This window comes from Micromys minutus, assembly GCF_963924665.1.
Source record: "Micromys minutus genome assembly, chromosome: 18".
NCBI classification, from domain to species: domain Eukaryota; kingdom Metazoa; phylum Chordata; class Mammalia; order Rodentia; family Muridae; genus Micromys; species Micromys minutus.
Window position 1 is genome coordinate 39,521,293 of NC_137953.1, and position 20,770 is coordinate 39,542,062.

Here is a 20,770-nt window from a genome sequence, read left to right on the forward strand (position 1 = left end):
CTTCTCCTTCTCCCTCTCGCTCTTCCTCTCCCCCTCTCTCTCATGCTCCCCACCTGCTGTGTGTGTCTCTCTGTGTGTGTCTGCACCCATCCATCATTCTGTTCATCTGTTTGTCTGTCTGTCTGTCTGTCTGAATTAAATACTGAAATACATTTAGGTTACATTTAGGTTATTGTGATGATTTGTATAAACTCTGTCTAGGGTGTGGCACTATTAGAAGGTATGACCCTGTTGGAGTAGGTGTGTCACTGTGGGTGTGGGCTTTAATACCCTTGTACTAGCTGCCTGGAAGTGAGTCTTTCACTAGCAGCCTTCAGATGAAGATGTAGAACTCTCAGCTCTGCCTGTACCATACCTGCCTAGATGCTGCCATGTTCCTGCTTTGATGATAATGGACTGAACTTCTGAACCTGTAAGCCAGTATCAATTAAATATTGTCCTTTATAAAAGTCACTTTGGTCATTGTGTCTCTTCACAGCAGTAAAACCCTAAGACAGTTATTTGGAGACTACTGTGAATAGGGTGCCAGTGAACACTACTGACCAAGTATCTGTGAAGTAGGATATCAAGTCCTTTGGGAATATGCCAAGGAGTGGTATACCTGGGTCATACTGTAGACTTATTTTTAGTGTTTGAAGATTTTTCATGCTGCATTCCAGAGAGAGACAGCTCTAATTTGCATTTCTGTCACCAGTGAATAAAGGCTCCTCTGTCCACAGCATCACCAACATGGTTACCAGGGTTTTTTTTGTTTTGTTTTGTTTGTTTTGTTTTGTCTTTTTTTACCTTAGCCATTTTAATGGGCCTGAGATAACATCTCAACACTGTTTTAATTTGCATTTTCCTAACCACTAAGAATGATGAATATCTTTAAGGTGCCCTTTAGCCATTTTTATTTCTTCTACTGAGAACCCTCCTAGCCATTATTAATTGGGTCATTTGTTTCCTTGACTCTTTGTTTTGGAGTTTTTTGTATATTCAGGATATTGATGTCTGCCAGATTTATAAATGGCAAAGATTCTCTTCCATTCTGTGGGTTTCTTCTTCACTTGAACATTTGTTTTCTTAGTTGTAAAGAAGCACTTTTCTATGGGGTCACAGTTGTCTATTGTTGACCTTAATTTCTGGGACAAATGGAGTTCTATTCAGAAAATTCTTTCCTACATCTACGTCTTGTCAGGAATTATCTTTAGGAATGACCTAATTGTTTTTCAAAAAATGAATAATAAAATGTGGTAATTATACACAACAGAATAGTATTCAATTGTGAGGAAAATGATCTCACTAAATTTGGAAGTGAGTGCCTGGGACTTTAAAGATTATATTGAGCTAAATTATATCTGGAACGACAAACATCATGTTTTCTTTTATCTATGGCCCTTAGCTCCAAGTTCTCAGATATCAGTATAGCCATAGTATCACCTATCAAGGTAACCGTGCTACATCCACAGACCCAAAGAAAATGGGAGGACTCAAGGGAGGATTATGAATTTCCCTCAAAATAGGAAACAAAATAGTCATCAGAGATGGATGGTGAGAGGGAACCTGGGCGGGAGAGGAGGAGAGGAAAGGAATAGGGATGGCAATCAGGTGAGAGGAAGGGGGGCAGAATAGGGCTGGGAAAGAAAACGGTAACCAGTCGGGGATATCTCTGGAACTAGCTGGAGGCCTGGGCCAGGAGGCTACAGGAAGTCTCTGGAGGTAACTGTAGCTGAGATTCCCTTAAGCAGGGAATATAAAAACTAAATGAACTACCTCCTATAACCAGACAAGACTTTTAGTGGAGGAAGGGAGGACATAAAACCTCCAACCCAGAATTTGTCCTACCTGCAAGATGTGCAAGAATAAAGATGGAGCAGCCAACCAGTGACTGGCCCAACCTAAGGCCCATCCCATGCGGAAGAGCCAACACCCTGACACTATTAATGATACTCTGCTACGTTTGTAGACAGGAGCCTAGCATAACTGTGTCCTAAGAGGCTTCATCCAACAGTGGATGAAAACAGACGCAGAGACCCACAACTAAACATCAGGAAGATCTCAGAGAGTCTTGAGGAAGAGTGTGAACAGAATTGAGAAAGCTGGAGGGGTCAAGGAAAACACAAGAAGACATACATAAACAACTAGACCCAGAATTGGGGGGGGGGGGGCTCGCAGAGACTGAACCACCAGCCAAAGAGCATGCATTGGCTAAACCTAGACCCCTAAATGTTTATAGTAGATGTGCAACTTGTTCTTCATGTGAGTCCCCTAACGATTGGAGCAGACGCTGTCTTTGATTCCGTTGCCTACTATTGGGTCCCCTTTCCTTACCTGGACTGCTGGTTGGGCCTCAGAGGGTGTGCCCAGTCTTACTAGGAGGTCTCAGGATAGGAGAATTGGAGGTGGTAATAGGGAGGAATTTATAATGGTAGGACTGGAGGAGAGGAGGGAAGGGAGCTGTGATAAGGATATAAATAAATAAAATATATAAATTATTGAGGAAAAACAAGTTAGCATGCTTCCTTGGTTTTTCCTCATCACTATAAAAATGTCTTGCATTGTATTCCAGCCTAGACTACCTTTGGACTTTATGCCTTTCTGCTTGTAATGTTATAGTTTTCTATAACTGTCTTCAAAATAGTCAGTTTTCAGAAACTGACCATGAAGTGTATAGATGTGTGTTTCTTTGTATGCAGCCTATCTAGAGTTTGATAACTTTCCTGGATCTACAACCTGAGTTACTAAAGTCCTGAGGATCAAACCCAAGACCTCACATGGGGTATGAAAACATTTTGATTCTGAGCTATATCCCTATCCAATTCAGTACAGAAGTCTTCCTGTGTGGGCTGAACTGACCTCAAAGATTTCTTATTCTGATGATTTACCCATTGTATGAGTCTAGACTATCCTCTCCAACACTAGCTTTTACACCCCTACTCTCACCTTGATCTTCATCTAATTTAACAGGTAACAACACTGAATTTGTCTTATGTTTCATCCTTTGACCCATAAGTCACTAAGCTTCTTTAAAAGACTCTTAAGAGAAAATGCCTCAGTGTGTCCCCATCTCAGGCTTTCTACCCTCATGCATTTACTAGAGAATCCTTACAGAAGGGATGGTGAGGTGGCCGAATTGCAACTGAGTGGGCTGAGGAACTCCAATTTAGTTCTCACTAGGCACAGAGAATAATCAAACACAGTCAGTACTTGATTCTTAGTTCAGAAATATATACACAGAGACAAAAATAAAATAATGATAAAGTGCATTTAATTAGGTATCTGAATATTATCATAAGCAAAATGTGTGAAAAGTTTGGATCAGAATTTACATTAACAATATGGAAAAAAAGATTTAGATGAATGAGCAGAGCCAAGGTTTAATGGGGACTTCTCATATTAGTGCTTATCACAGACCTAAACTAAGGACGTGACATGGTTGTGACAATTATTTTATGGAGACTCAAATGACAATGTTGTGTGGGATTATTCTGAAAGACCTAAGGCAAAGTGCTTGGGACATTTACACCTCAATCATAGTCAAAGGAGATGAGATTTGTCTCAGGATGTGGCAGTGGAAATAGAGAAGTTAGAAGAGATCTAAAAATGCTTTGGAAAAGCATCATCATCTAGTGACTAGTGAGAGTGGTCGGTAGAAAAGGAATTATCATGGATGACTCAGTGCTGAGTGCCGTTATGACGCAATCACCAGCAAGAAATGAGAAGTTGAGAGAAGAAGTTGGCTTCTCTCCAGCTTTGAGGAAATACTAGTGTAGCTTAGAACTTACTACAACAGAGTTGACAACTGATCACTGGAAGAGGTTTAGAAATGAGGAGCACCTGATTCACATTAGATGTCAGATCTAAAACTGGACTCATAACCAAATGAAAAGTTTGTCTTTACAAATGTAGATTTGGGGTTAGGTTGTATGTCAGAAACTTGGTGTAGGAACAAAAAGGCAGGAACTGAGGCAGGTACTACTTACTGGCTTTTTTCCAGGCTCACTTTTAGCTTCCTTCTGATATAGCATAGGCCCACCTCTCTAGGAAAGAAACCACTCATGTGGCCTGGGCCCTCCTCCTAATTGCTATGTCAATTAGCAACAAATAAAATTCTCCACATTGGTCAATTACTCCCACAAGAATTGTGCCACAAAATTTTGCAGACTAGACAGACTGTAGTTCAAAGGTTTTGTGGCTGGGCTGTTGTTACCATTTCTCTTTTTGTAGCCTGCAAACTACTTCCCCATACCAAAGACACTATAACATAGGAGTGAATGTTCTATGTGGGTACCTGTTCACCCTCTACAGTGCCTGATTTGACTTAAGCCCCACTCTATAAAAAGTATGCCATGCCCAACACTCCTTGGGTGACCAATAACCAAAGACTGGGTGGCCCAAAGACATTGAATAAAACCAAATACTACTGGTCTAAAAAAGAAAAAAAGAGTAACAGTAAAATGACTTCTAATGACATTCTGCTAGACTCACAGATTAGTGCCTTGCTCAGCCATCATGATCATCCTATAACAGATGGAAACATTCATAGGGACCCAAGCCAGATATTACTCTGCAAAGATCCCTTGGAACACAAAATTCTAATTGGGATTTCTGTATAAAATCCCTCCTCTTGGAGCTCAGCGAACCCCGCAGAAGAGGAAGCAGAAGAAGCATAAGAACCAAAGGGGAACATTTACACAATGGAATACTACTCAGCTATTAAAAGCAATGACTTCATGAAATTCGTAGGCAAATGGATAGACCTAGAAAATATGACCCTGAGTGAAGTAACCCAATCACAAAAAAAAAAAAAAAAAAAAAAAAATACACAGATGGTATACACTCACTGGTAAGTGGATATTAGCCCAAAAGCTCGGATACCTCAAGATACAGTTTACAGACCACCTGAAGCTCAAGAAGAAGAAAGACCAAAGTGCAGATGCTTCAGTCCTTCTTAGAAGGGGGAACAAAAATATTCACCAGAGGAAATAAGGAGACAAAGTTTGAAGCAGAGACTGAAGCAAAGACCATCCAGAGACTGCCCCACCTGGAGATCCAGCCCAAATACAGCCACTAAACCCAGACAATATTGCTGAGGCCAAGAAGTACATGCTGACAGGAGCCTGATATAGCTGTCTCCTGAGAAGCTCTGCCAGACTATGACAAAAACAGAGGCGGATGCTCATAGCCAATCACTGAACTGAGAACAGGGTCCCCAAATAGAGGAGTTAGAGAAAGGATTGAAAGAGTTGAAGGGGTTCGCAACCCCATAAGAACAACAATACCAGCCAACCAGAGCTTCCAGAAACTAAACCACTATTCAAAGAGTACATATGGATGGACCCATGGCTCCAGCTGCACATGTAGCAGAAGATGGCTTTGTTGAGCATCAATATAAAGAGACTCCCTTGGTCCTGCCAAGGCTCGATACCCCAGTATAGGGGAATGTCAGGGCTGGGAGACAGGTGGGTGGGGAGTTGGGGGGAGCATCCTCATAGAAGCAGGAGAGGGGGTATCGGATAGGAGGTTTATGGAGGGGAAAGGGATAACATTTGAAATGTAAATAAAATATCCAATAAAAAGCAAAGAACCAGAGGGGACGTAGACACAAGGAGAACAAAGCCCCCAATTGAACAATGGTCATATGAATTCAGAGATTGAAGCAGAAAGCATGGGGCTGGCATGGATCTGCACGAGGTCCTCTGAATATACATTATAGCTTTAAGTTGAGTATTTTGTGGTATGGAACTCTTGAATGCCCAAATGGGTGTGTCTGATTCTTCTGCCTTCTCTTGGGACTCGTTTGTTGGTTTGCCTTGTTCAATTTCAGTGTAATGGTTTTTATTTTATCTTACTATACTTTATTTTGTTGTGTTGAACGGGTTACTTCGAAATGATAAAATTGACATACAAAAAGAAACTAAATGAAAAAAGGAAACAGAAAAATGAAAAAAAAAAAAAAGGGAAAGAAATATTCACATAAATGACATGGGCCTATCTGATAGAAGCAGCTCCTCAACTGAGCTTACTTTTCCCTAAAACCATTTGAGGCTCGGATCAGTCTGACAGCTGAAAGTATGGCACATGATACATAAATACCTTTAAGATAAAAATGTTTATGACATTTTAAACTTATGCTTCCCATACAAATTGCTACTTATAAGTCTTAGTTTTTACAGCTTACATTTAAAAATTTTGTCAAAAACCTTAGGCAAGTTTTTAAAGATATTTCAAGTCTTCTGTTTCTTGAGTTGGGTTTGGTTAGTAATACAACATGTTTCATAAAATTTTGAATTGCCATGACTTTTTTTAAGATAAAATTTTTATTTTATTTTCCCCCAAAATTTATTTATTGAAAAATTTCTTCATTTACATTTCAGATGTTATCCATTTCCCACAATCCCATCCCCCTCCCTCTTCATTGCCTCCATGGAGGTGCTCCCTCTCCCAATATCTCTCTCCCACTTCGGCATCTTGGCAATCCCCTACTCTGGGAAAATGAGCCTTTCCTAGACCGAAGACCTCTCCTCCCATTGATGTCAGAAAATGCTGTCCTCTGCTGCATATGCACCTGAGACCATGGGTCTTTCCATGCAAACTATTTAAAATTGTTGGTGTTTTAGTCCCTGGGAACTGTGGTGGGTTTTGGATAATTGATAATTTTGTTCTTCCCATTGGGTTGTAGACCCTTTCAGCTCCTTCAATCCTTTCTCTAGCTCCTCCAGTAGGGTCCTCTTGTTCAGTCTGATGGTTATCTGTGAATTGCCATGGCTTTAATTCATGCTGTTCTTTGTTGGTTTATTTCATGGGATCTAAGACGATATCAGTGGATGATTCCTCATTGTATTATATATTATTAAGGATTAAAAATTAAAGTATAATGAACAAGTAGCCATTGTATAAATGAGCTTTTTGTTTGCAAATTCAACTGGCAAAAATACTTTTAAAAATTATATTTGTAGAAATCTAAAATGTATTAAAGTGTTTAGAGGATTGCATAGGTATCTTTTGCATAAGGACCTTAGTCATCATCATTTTTAGATTATGAGGTTGGGAGACGAGGTTCTAAGTGACTATAGAGTGCTGTATTAACCACACTTTTATTTCTGTTATAAAATACATAACTTAAAGGAGAAAGACTTTATTTTGGCTCCTTGTTTCAGATGATGCAGTCTATGGTTGGCTGGCTCTATTGTTTTGGAGCCACGTTGAGAGAAAGCATCAGTGTAAAGGGGAGTAATAGAGGAGAAATACTCACCTCATGATAGCCAGAACGTATAAAAAAGACAGGAAAGGACCCAGGCAGGAAATAACCATTAATGACATTCTTGACACCTCCCAATGATCTAACTTCCACTGTCCCACACGTACCAACATTTGATTCAAAATTTAAATGCTTTGATGGACTAAGTCATTGATGAAGGCAGATACTTCTTGGAGGCCCCTCTTCTGAGTAATATTTACAACAGGGACCAAGTCTCCATACATAAGCCATTGGGGCAAATGGTGCCTATCCTAATTATAACAAGCAAAAACCCTTCTTATTGTTGGATAAGAGCTATCCGAAGTGAATCTTAGAGCCAGTAAATACTAAATACCTTAAATCTATACACACACACACATATATGTATATATACATATATATACATATATTTCACTCTAATGGTGATAAAATAATCTTGTGCTAGAAATCCAATTCATCCTGCAAAGCCCTAGAATTTTTATGATTCTAGACATTCAAGCCTGTGTAACACTCAGCCTTAGTTACCACATTCATGAACATATTAGCACAATGTGTTTCCTGATAAATGGTGCAATGAACAGACCTCAGTTCTTTATCATTGTGAAAGGTGGCCACAGTGGTCTTAGTTACTGTTTACATGGCCTTAAGATGTTTCACACAGAACTTCTATCCCATCATGCTTACCAGTTTTCATAGTAAAATGCCAAGGCTTTTCTAACACATAAAATTAAATCATATCTTGATATTTTATAGATTATAGGAAAATTCTTAGTACCAACTGTTCATCAATACTACAGATTATTATTACTAACTACCCACAATTGTTGTTTACATTACTTATATCTTTATGGCTAATTTTTGTCTACTAAGACCTGAGCAATATTAATTTTCTTCAGCAACAGTGTATCCAGCTAGAATAGGTTTTTCCATTAGATTTTATTTAAACAATGTGTTTTTCCTGCACTCCATAGACATCCTTTGGGGGAATATGTTATCTATAAAAAGATCACAATAGCATCATGAATTTACTTGCAATGAAAATCTTAGTTCTTTCCTTAGTTAATTTAACTTTCATTGGTATCTTTTATGTAGAGGAGATATTTTTTAATTTACTTCATAATAGTATCTCTAGTTGTGTTTTCATTGGACCCAATATTAACATCGCTATATTTCTTCTCTACTTATCCTTTTTTCCTTTTACTCTGACTTCTGAATGGCTTTTTCAGTGATGGCTTCTGTCTTTCTCATCATTTTCTTATGGTATCTAATATACTATTCAGAGCCCTTCATCCTACTGTTGGTTGCTTTTTAATCATCAACTAAACCTCCAAGTGATTCTTGTCAATGTAAAGGCATTTTCCTTTTACAGAATCAATGTTTTCCAACATCTTTCTAAAAGTATGGGTGAGGTGTGGTCTATTATTTCCTGTGTCTTAAAAGTTATGACTCATAGATGGAAACTCGGTCATTCCTTATAATCCTTATTTAATTTTAGTTATGTTCACATATACTTTTTTCCTTTTCTTAAGCTATTTTGGGAAATGGGGAACAGGTTCTGAGACAGGGTTTCTCTTTGTAGACCTACCTGGTTGTCCTGAAACTACCTTTGTAGACCAGGCTGGCCTCAAACTCAGAAGTCTGCCTGCCTCTGACTCTCCAGTACAGTGACTAAAGGTGTGTGCCACCACACCCAGCCTCCTTTATATTAAACATCTAAGTGAGATAGTAGAAAGCTTTATCCATATGCACATCTGCAATGGCTACTGTTAGACACTGTGATAGTCAGATATTACAGGACTTAATGAAGAAAGATGGGAGTTGTTGTTTTTTTTTTTTTACAACTATTCCAGGTTTTGGTTAAAGACATGTGAGTAGGGAGTCTGTCTTTTGAGTATTGAGTCTAGAAGTAAAACAGCTCAATATTAATGAGGTAGTAGTGTCTTTAGCATCTAACTAGAATGACTTCCCTCTGCATAGGACCTGCAGGTTATTCAACCAGACATTACAGTAAGTGGGAGCCAAGTGTGTTTCCATGATATCTCTGTTCCTGGTAGGCTGCAGACATGAGAGCTTTGAACTATACCTGTTCCACACCCACACCTTCCCCTTACCTCCATACCCTAACATATCAGTTTGTGTATATCACAGTGTTCTATTAGGGGGCATTTACATTTATCAAAAAACAGATTTTTCTATAAACTTTGAGTTGCTATATAAGCTGAGTTGCAACTTACATTCAAACTACATACTATGTGTAATATAAGTTAACTTTGTTTACAAACAAGGGGATGGTTAGTTATTCTGAGTACTGTCAGCACAGTCTTCAGTCCATGGGTTTTAATCAGGAATTTACATGTTTTAGAAGTGGTCTAACATCTACATTATCTTTGAAAACAAAGACAACCAACTCATCAATTTGGATAAGTAGTGTCACACAAAAATCAAAGATAATAAATATTTATTTTATAGGTCTAATGATAAGTCCACAAATAAAAGCCTAGAAACAAGACATCATTCTCAAGTACAGTGATTCAAAGGCTGTGGCTGTGCCAGTGAGAAAAGAAATAGCTTGAGCCTACATGGTTTCAGAGTGTGGAAATTACAGTGCACAGGCAGATAATCATGAAAAAACTCCCAAGGAGTAGGTACCTAGTATCATGATGCTAGGTAAGGGATACCTAAACCCAAGCAGGACAGGCAAGTGGAGGATTGGCAAAAGAATTTTCCTGAAGAAAGTGGGGTCTAAGGGATACAACAGAATTATCTAGTCAAAGAGAACATCAAGGAGTCTATTGTGTAGCAGAGGGGGGGGAGGGAGGGAGGGAGGGAGGGAGGGAGGAAGGGAGGGAGAGAGGGAGGAGAGAGGGAGGAAGGGAGGGAGGAGAGAGGGAGGAAGGGAGGGAGGGAGGGAGGGAGGGAGAGAGAGAGAGAGAGAGAGAGAGAGAGAGAGAGAGAGAGAGAGAGAGAGAGAACATGACACCAGAGAAAAAATGTATAAAAATGTTCAGTTCAGCAGCTAAGACCAGGGCAGATTTGGTGCCAATGAGAGGTACAAAACCACCACATATATCCAAGGCTAAGAGAATATCTACCATGTGTCTGAGTACTTAGCATTCATAAAAGCAGGAATATGCAAAGATTTACATACTACACTGAGGAGCCAAATTTTATATGAGCAAAAGAAAGTTATCAGATGAAGAGTAAGTTTGTGCTGAGGCATGTGGTTTTCCAAATTCTTCTAGAAAGTTTCCCCCGAAAGGAACCTTCCTCCTACCGATACAGAGCTTCCCTTCCCCTTTTTGCCCTGCCTGCTCCTTTGCCAAGAGTACTGAACAGGAAGAAGTGTTTGCTTTGAGATGCTGCTAGGACAGAGAGCTTGTGAACAAGGACAACACTACCCATTACCCAAGCCGGAGCATACATTCAGAAGACAAAGAACCCTGCTCACTGCACCAAACATTAACTTATCACAAAGACTCCTATCTGTATCCCAACCCAAACTTCTGGAAAGAGATCAGGTAAGTCCGCCTTGTCTGTCTGTCTGTCTGTCTGTCTGTCTGTCCTTTGTTCATCTGGCACGCTTGAGATTGTAGCGTTTATGAGTGAAATTGGCATTGCTCATGAGCAAGGGTCATCTCAAGACTAAATATTCTTGAATCACAGGACAATTCCTTATTAGACAGAATTTATGGAACCACAAATGGAGACAAGGTTAAGATCTAATCCTAAAGTATCTATGAAAGAGAGTTTCCTATCAGTGTCCTGGACATGTATTGGTCACTGTCAATGGAATGCCTGTCTTCTGGCTCTCCCTTGGGTACTCTGAGAAGCACACAAGGACAAGGCCAGCAGCTTCACCCCCCAGATTCTGATGATGTTGCTCTTATCCCTCACAGGTCCCTGTATCCCCATCATCATGAACTGGCACCTGATCATCTCAGGGCTTATAGTAGTAGTGATCAAAGTTGTTGGAATGACCTTTTTTCTGCTGTATTGTGAGTATTTGTGGAAGCCTTCTCCCCAGCATCTTTATTGTTTTATTCTATTCAGAATGCCAGATTGAGCGTAAAGGTTCAGTGCCCAAGTTCTTCTACATTGTCTTCCCACACTCTAGCAGATACGGGGGGTCAGGTTCCATGATCTACAATGGGCATACACAACCGACTGTAAAAAGGATAGAGCCCTTACATGAAGCTTTTTCAAGAGAGTCTTCACTGGATAATCTAAACTGGAATATTTTGCCTGGCTTTTTTATTGTTGCTCTAATTTTAAAAATTACTGTTCCAGTTCAACCCAATAAAGCTGTATGAAGAGCTAACTATAAGCAAGATTTAACAGAGGGGTGTGTGTGTGTGTGTGTGTGTGTGTGTGTGTGTGTGTGTGTGTGTGTGTACATAAATTATTCTCAATAAATTTATTAGTATAAGAAGCCTTGTAGCAAAGATTTAGTTCTGAAGCCAGTAGGAAAACATGGAGGAAGGAAATGTGGGTAAATTGCAGCAGTTGGGTAAGAAGTATTTTCTCTATGACCCAATGTGAGCGCGTAATAACTATACTGGGCTCAGGAAAGATATACAAGTAGGTAAGCAAAGTGTGAACATACACCCACCCCCACGGAGTTAGAGAGCTCAGTGCTTCCTCTTGTGGTCACAGTTTCCTGGCATCCCCTGTGGCTCATTTACTGTCTTCTTTACAGCCACCCTGGGGCTGAGCCACTAGCTGATTTTCTTTGCAGTCCCACAGGTTTTTGGCAAAAGTAATGATGGCTTCATCCCCACGGAGAGCTATGGAACCACTAATGTGCAGAATGGTAATCTCTCTAGTATCCAGATTCTATGTCCTAAGTTCTAACCGTTCCTGTGAATTTTCATACAGACGCTATGCAAAGGTCCTGTTCTCCTTTATAGGTGTGAAGATGAACAGCAAGCTCATTAATCACTGTCTCTTCCTGACTTTCTCCCCTATTGGTACTGGGGATCAAATCCAGGGCCTTGCTCATAGAAAGCACAAAGTCTAGCACTGAGCTACATGCACCCCCAGCCCCCGAATGAAATTTATAATCCTCAGTTTTCCTCCTGTGCTTGAGAATGATTTGTGTGGGACTACTATAATGGATTGTAAGTGAATGTCACAGATTCCTGTGAGGGATTGGTACAAACCAAAGTCTATCCAGGTGTGGATAAAGGCCCACACATTGAATCCCAGCACTCTAGAGGCAGAGACAGGTAGATCTCTAAGTTTGAAGCTAGTCTGGTTAACAGAGCGAGTTCCAGACCAGCCAGGGCTACACAGAGAAACCCTGTCTGGAAAATAGAAAAGAAACAAAATTCTGGTATTAGAAGATGGTTCATTTGATAACATGTCTGCCCATCATGCATGAGGACCTGAGCATAGAGCTCCAGCACACAAGTAAAGTCAAGTCTTTGTAGTGTGTGTCTGTAACAGCAAGACTGGTGGACAGAAATAGGAGGAGCCCTGATGCTCATTGGCCAGTCAGTGTAATTGAATTCATGAACTTCAGATTCAGAAAGAGATCTTGTCTTAATACATAAGATGGACAATGGTTGAGGAACGCACCTAGTGACATCCAGTGGCCCCCTCACACATTCACACGCAAGTGTAAACATCCTCACACACATGCACATATATCTACTCAAACATGTAGACACAACAAACACACAAACACACTCATATACACACACACATACATGAAAGAAATCATGTTCCACACCAAAGAAAAAGGACTAGGCATCATTTTGTGTACTAAAAATTATGCTTGACCAACCATGGGATAAGAATAAGAACAGACCGATAATCAAGCCTCACTTATGAACAAGAAGATTAATGGGGATTTTTCACATAGAGAGGCATGGTGCTGGTAATCCCACCTCTCTCCTTTTATTTAGTTTATTCATTTTTATGTGTGTGAATGATTTATATTCACATATATGCCATTTGCATGGAGTGTCTGTGGATGCCAGAGGGACAGTGTGTCCTCTGAAACTAAAGTTACAGGTGGTGTGAACAGCATGGGGGTGCTGGGAACTGTGCCGTCGCTCGGAGGTGCTATGCCAAGACTCTAGCCCCACACTTCCGTGCAGCTTTCTACAGGAAGTCCCTGCCACTGCCTTTTAATACGTGAGTTACTATGGGCATCTTTAGGAGCAAAGGAGTAATTTCTAACTTACAAAAACTGGTCTATTGTAATAGCAGTCTGAGCGAGGAAGCACAATAGAATACGAATGCGCGTGTCTGTTTTACCGGTAAGATTTAAAGTGACCAGTTGGCATCAGGTAGATGAAAGATATAACTATAAGTATATATTATTATACACTTATAGTTTTGAGTATAATAATAAATAACCAGCACTCCTGAAAGGACATTTCAATATGGCTGCTCAGACAGCCAGTGCATCCAAGGAAAAGGAACCCCTTAGAGGCCATTAATCTCTACATTATTTTAAGTGAACTTCCATTCTTAGAGGAATCTCTAGATCAGTTACCTATTTCCTTATCCGCTGCAACTCCCTGGATCCTGGATCTGCTTTTGTCAGTTACCATTCATAGAGCTAAGGAAGTATTAATGAGAAAAGCTTCTAAGGGTTTCCAGGATAATAGCCTCTAAAAAAGGGTTTGGACTTCAGAAATAAAGGGAACAGCAAAACTTCTGTTGGAACCTGGAGTAAAAGTATCTGGGTAACAAAAAAAATGGACTTGGAATTATTTATTTTTCCCCTTCTTTTTTGCTGGAGGTCACAAGGGTGGATGAGCACAAGACTAGGAGAACTGGACTGGGAAGTGAAGGTGACCAGGGTGCATTATGTAAAACTCCCAAATAATCGATAAAAATATTTTGGTGGGTAAAAATCAAACAAAAGTGCTTCAAATGGCTCTCTGGAAACAAGGTTGTAAACCACCCTGAGAGGGCTTCTTCCCTGTAACCCCCCCATCTTGCTCTCTTTCTCTAAGCATTTCACATCTACTATCATAATGAGGGAAAGAGAGGTAGACAGACAGATAGTAGGGCTTGAGTACCAAGCATAATAAATCATGGTAACAGTTGGATGCTTCAAAGACAGTATTTCTGACATTCTAATTCAGAGTAGCCAAGGTCCTTGTCCTCTCTGTAACGTTTCTTTCAGCCTCTCTTCCCTGCTTCCCTCCTTCTTTCTGCACCCTCCCATCTCAAATCTACATGCCCCAAGTAGGATTTTCATCAAGGATGGTGGTTTTTCTTTCCACCTCTGGATCATCTAGAACATCAGGGATATTTAGAAACAAATGCTCGGAACTCAGCAGCCCATGACCTAATGACTGCTGTGTTCACCATATCCTAACCATCGGGATTTCTTTTCATTTCAGTCTCACAGATTTTTGGGAGAAATGACGAAAGCTTTATTCCTACAGGGAGCTACGGAACAGGTACAGTGAATTATCCTGGGCTCCTCCCACCCTCTTGGTATTCACAAGCTGGATTCTCAAGGACCTTTTTGAACATTTTGCTCAAAGAGACCATGAATAGCTTCATTTCCTTTATGTGAGGAACAGAAAACCAGACTAAAGTAGTGGAGTTTCTTTCTGAATTGGGAAGAATTTATATTATGATGTAGTTACAAAAAAAAAAAAAAAAAAATGTGCCCCATCATTTTACGAATCCAGTGCAGGGCTCACACTCCAAAATACTAATCACATGTATTCCTCTCTGCCTTTGTCTCTGCTATTTCCTCCCCCAATCTCTCCAGTCTGCCCCAAAGACTGGGATTTTCATCAAGGAAGATGCTTTTTCTTCTCCACCTACGAATCATCTTGGAAAGACAGCAGGGATTATTGTGCAACAAAAGGATCCACACTGGCAATTGTCAACACTCCAGAGAAACTGGTAAAGCTTTGGGATGGTGTAGGAAAATAGTCTGCCCTACACCCGCAGTGAGTGGAGTGTATGGAACGGTGTAGTGACATGAGAATAGGATGATGGGAGAAGTGGAGATGTGCCTAGCTGAGAAGTTAGTGCATGTTTTAAATCTGAGATTGGAAGGTTCTTCATTTCCATCTAAACTAGAAATCCAGATGCTGTGTCTTTCCTAAAAACCACAGCATCAGGCTAGTACCCTAGGGGCAGACCATGACATTTACAGTACAAGAACTGACCAAAGACCTGAAGAAGTGTCTTCAGGACTGTGAGGTTAGCTCAGTGGGTAAAGGCATGCGCTACCAAGCTTGATGACCTGAGTTCAGTATCAGAGATCTGAGATTCTCATAATACAAGGAGAGAAGCAACTCTTGAAAATTATCCTCTGATCTTCACAGACTGTCACTCACACGTGAGCACATACATATGAATAAAATAAATAAATGTCATATGAACCTACTAAGAGGGTTTAACCGATTAAGGTTTCTTCCACTAGGTCTGGTGACCTGAGTGGCCATGAGACTCACATGATCCCAGAGAGAACCAGCTCCCACAGTTGGTCCTCTAGCCTCCAAAAGCACCACATGTATGATTGTACACATAAATATATACACACAAGCTCACAAAAACACACTGACACAAAAATGAGTGAATGACGCATGTTAAATATAATAAAAATTTAAGTTACAGAATATTTTTGAAATGTTAGTGTATATAGTAGAGGAGGAAGATATGAGTTACTAAAATATTAATGTTTAACATCACATCGTACATAAGAAAAATAGGTTAACATAATCAGTAATGTGAAAAACAAAGAATTGAATAAAAGTTTGCAGTTTACCTTTGTGATAATGAAAATAGACCAATACTATGTTAGCAGCTTTGTTTATTGTATCATTTTGCCTAATGATAGCCACAAACATTATTATGCATATTTTATGAATATGCAATGAGTAAATGGGAGAAACGAAATGTTTGAGAGAGAGAGAGAGAGAGAGAGAGAGAGAGAGAGAGACAGAGAGAGTGTGTTCATATGGGCACACATGTGCCACAGCAAGCATGTAAATGTCAGAGGACAGCCTCACCTTCAACCTTTCTCCAGACAGGGTACCTTATTATTCATAACTAGGTTAACTACTTCCTTCCCCCAGTCTTCTAGGCATCCTGTTTCTGTCTCTCATCTTGCCATAGGAGAGCTGGGATTACAGAAGTTCATTGCATTATTGGGCTTTCCAATGGGTTCTAGGAATCTCATCCCAGGTAGTCACACTTATCAAGCAGGTGCTTCACCAACTGATACACCTTCTTCGCTACAATAAAAGTTACCTGATTGAAATCATACGTATAAACAATAGAACTTTATATTCACCAATTTATAGTTGTCTCTTTTTCAAACCTTAGCACTAAACTAAGCTATTCATGTTTTTCTCCTCTATTACTTCCTCCCAAAAAAATCATCCTTTGATGGGGCAGAATTTTCAAGAAGGCTGTCCCTAAATAGATGACCAAGGTCAGAAATCAGAATCCCACAAATTCTCTACAATGAAGTACTCAAGTGGAAAAAGAAATATGTTTTCAGGTAGTGAGAGAGAGGCAGAGGATGGGGAGAGAAAACAGAGGGTGAAGAGAAGAGAGGATGAGAAAACTTGAGCCCTGTATTTCCTCTGCTTCCCATTTAAATTTTGGTGTCTGATTCCCACCATACTACTCTGCCCAGCCTCCTATGCACATTGACCACAGAAAACGGTCACAACATTGATGTAAGTTCTTCATCCTCTACGTTAGTGCCTGCACCAGAAGCCAGGCACTCTGTGTTTGGTCCAGATACCCAGGTGATCTTACTTCCTGCAAAGTTTCAGAACTTCTCTGGGATCAACGGCATGTATGCCAGCCAGCATCGAATCCTCTGCTGCCTCCCTGATTCCCAGAACCAGGAAAACCATTTACCACCAGCTTAGGATTCAGCAGTGAAGAACTCACTGATGAGATTTTTTTTTAATTTCTAGAAGTTTCTTCAGGACATTGCTGGTGCTGAAAATTACTTTATTGGTTTGATCCGTCAGCCTGGAGAGAAAAAGTGGCTCTGGGTCAACAACTCTGTGTTCAATGGCAAGTATGTGAACAGCCTATGTTTCTCTAAAGACTTTTGCATAAGACAAAACCTGAGAGTCAGACTGAAATAGATCAGAGGCTTAGACTGGACTCTCTTCTACTTTTCTAGTTGCTTCCAACCCATTTCTTTCATATTTAACATTTTTATTCTTTTTATTTATATTATAATAATCAAATGTTATATTCTGTATTATTTTTTTAATATATTGTAATGGTATACTTATATTAAGTTATATATTATATTAATATAATACATTAATATATTATAATATATATTAGAGCTGCTGCTGTATCTCATATGATGTATTTTATAAGCCATTAAATTATTTATCATGTCATTTCACCAAATATAGTTCCTTCATTTAAAAAGAGTTTATTATATACCTAAGCCTTATCTAGCAAAAAAGTTGAACCTATAACCGTGAAGAGCTCTTCAAGGCATCACTCCATGGAGCCAAAGTTTGCAGGAGGCTGTGATGTTCAAAAGTTTTCCAGAGGCTATGATATTCCAGTATTCATATGTAAATGATGAGTCTGACAAGGGTCTCCAACCTCTACATGGATTTCCTTACAAGGGGAGGAAACCTAATATCTACCCAGTGTCTACTCTCTGTCAGACACTATGCTGTGTGAAGCATGGATTACAACTTTGTGTGTTTATTGAGATGCCATGGAGAAAGCATCTATTACTCCCAAGCTGTTGAACTGGATGTGAGAATCGTTAGAAGTGTGTTGAATTTCATATATCAACAGGGTAGAGCTATCACTTGACTCTACAGTCCCTTGATCTCAAATAGCATGCAACTTTTTTATGAGATGAGACTTTACAGTCAGAGCAAAAGGATTTGAATGACAGAAAGGAACTATGAGAATGCCTTCACTAAGTTTTCCCTAGAGCCAGCTCAAATCCAGGAAAGAATAAAAAAATCCCTCTCCTTTTGCCTTGGTTCTTCCTGTTATAAACAAGCATCCAACTCTAAAATATGATTGGGGGTGACCGCACATGGGATATTTTGAACCTAATATGAGCACATTAGACCTAGATTCTTGGAATCTGTGAATGTTCACAAGAGAGTTTAGAGGAAGCAGTGGGTATGGGGCTGGGTTAGTGACAGTGTATTGAGAGGCAGGGTTCTAAATTGGGATGAAAGACCCAGTGCCAAAGAGGAGGGTGTGTGCTTGCATGAGGCTGGATTCCTTCCATGCACAGCTCCCATGAGAACCTCGCCTCACTAACAGTTCAAGTCAGAATAGAAACCAGGAGCCTAACCAAGCTTTCTCTTTTCATTTAGTGTAACCAACCAGGATCAGAACTTCGATTGTGCCACAATAGGTCTGACAAAGACATTTGATGCTGCATCATGTGACGTCAGCTATCGCTGGATCTGCGAGGGGACTCCCAAATGATCATAGATCTACACGAATGACTCTTTGCTGAGCCAGCAAAAGAGATTGGTTGTGACTGAAACCAGTCCAGGAAATATAGAGCATCAAAGACTGTGCCCATCTTCCACAGGTGGAGTTCCCTGATGAATCCTCAGAGTCAATATGTTACTCCTTTTCACAAACATCTTCACATGGTAAACTTCTTTTCTGCACCAGGTATTCTCCAAGACCACACTTCCTATGAGAGGGGTCTGGATTCTAGTTATCTCCAGACAGGACTGTGTTTTTGGAGATGAAATCAATATGGAGCTGCAGTCGGCTTCTGCAGAGCTGAGCCTTTTGACTAATCAGTAGGTTTTTGTCTGTTGACAGAATCTATTTCTTTTTATTGGTTATTTTATTTATTTACATTTCAAATGGTTTCCCCTTCCTAGTTTCCTCTACACAAGTCCCCTATCCCCTCCTCCCTCCTCCCTTCCTCTGTGAGGGTGCTCCTCCATCTGCCTACCTTCATCCTTAGAGAGCACTCTTATGTCACTGAGAAGAAACTGCTCATGGAGCAGATATGAGAACTGTTAGGAAGCACCGTGGGCAGAATACATCAGCTTCACAACCTCCCCTATTCTTCAAGATTCCGTTTCTACTCCATCCAAGAAGCAGGGCCTCCTAAAATGAGGGAGGACATCTACAGCCTTTATTAGAACTGAACAAATAAATAGGGGGTGAGGAAAGTTCTGAATAGGACAGAGACAAACAAGGATAAGGAAAGAGATGGAAGAAGGGGGAAGTGGGAAGGAGGGAGTTATGAAGTGATGGGCAGGAGGAAAAGAGACAGGAGGGGCCAGGAGAAAAGTCGAATGTGACACATAGAATACCTTTTCATTAGAAGAGAAAAGGCAAAATTGGGGACAAAGAGAAATCACAAGAGCTGAGGCAGAGGTTCGTTCGTTCACAAAGAAAGAATAACAGGAATGAGGTAAAAATGTCTTGCGCACTTAAACTGTTATCACAAGAAAATACAAGCTACATACACACCTAAATCATAGGAAAAAAGAGATATATTGGCTGCTTTAAGTAGCGAGAATTAAACTACAGAGACGTCTACAGAAAACTAAAGGAATTAAAGCCACCCAATGATCATTATTAGCAATATGTACATGTGCCACTAGTCACAATAGTCACAATAAATTATAAATTGTTATTACAATAAGTTATTTGCCTAATTTCTAGGTTTCATATTTGATGTATTAGCATATTTACATTTTTAATGAGTTAATCTACTACTATTAAAACCTGCTTGAAGAAGTCCATCAAAAATAATCTGGTAGATACTGGAATTACATGTGTACCCAGTGAGCTATGTGTAGCCTGATGGTCTTAACACAGAGGCGTCAAAGCTGGGACAAGATGAGCTGAATCGATGGTAGAAAGAAGAGATTGAGTTCTAACCAGATGTAAACCCCAGAACTCAGACAGCAGAAAGGAAATCTTGGTCCTTTTTGAAAAAAGGGAACTTCCATTGCCACACTTCCTGTCTTATGACAGAATAGTTGCCGACCCCTGGGGTCAGGAAGTGAGGACATCAAGAGATTTCTGTGGTTGAAGTCTGAATATCCCACAAGATGAGAAGTTACTCATGTGCAGGTTCTTCAAGAAGCCTGGACAGGAGATGGCTGGAGAAGGAGAATATTCAGGGACTCTGTGTATGTTTCAGTTACTGGGAAGGAACTCAGGAAGGGTAGATAAATGTGGCCTTTGTTAGCAAGCAGTGATATGAGTTTTCAAATGGGTTTAGTAAGAAACTTGGGCTGGAGTTTCTTACTCAGGCACACTAGGTATAGTCTTTATAGCTTCATTAGGATATAAGTAACATGTCTTAAAATTTGCCCATTTGAAATATACAGCTCAATAGGTTTGGTACATTGACAGTAGTTTACAGCCATCACTTCAGAAAGAAATCCTGTAAGCATTCAGTGTCACTACAGCATCTTTGTATTCCTCTCAGCCCTGTAGAGCCACACTGCACTAATTCCTGTCTCTACACAGTTCCTTATGCTGGGTGTCATATGAATAGAATTATACAATGTCTGCTTATTTTTTTTTACTCTTTTCTCTGCTTAGAATAAGATTTTCAAGATTTGC

At 40.0% G+C, this 20,770-nt stretch overlaps 1 protein-coding gene across 1 annotated transcript; it reads left to right on the forward strand.

Moving 5' to 3' along the window:
• Nucleotides 1–10,636: 10,636 nt before the first annotated feature.
• Nucleotides 10,637–18,649, forward strand: CLEC5A (C-type lectin domain containing 5A; the record flags this gene model as incomplete). The annotated part of the gene is made up of 7 exons (XM_080932513.1): nt 10,637–10,740; nt 11,119–11,217; nt 11,958–12,032; nt 14,584–14,643; nt 14,964–15,100; nt 17,137–17,243; nt 18,535–18,649. The coding sequence occupies exons 2-7, from the start codon at nt 11,139–11,141 to the stop codon at nt 18,647–18,649; spliced, it is 573 nt and encodes a 190-aa protein (XP_080788639.1). The 5' UTR covers nt 10,637–10,740; nt 11,119–11,138.
• Between the last annotated feature and the right edge of the window lie 2,121 nt (nt 18,650–20,770).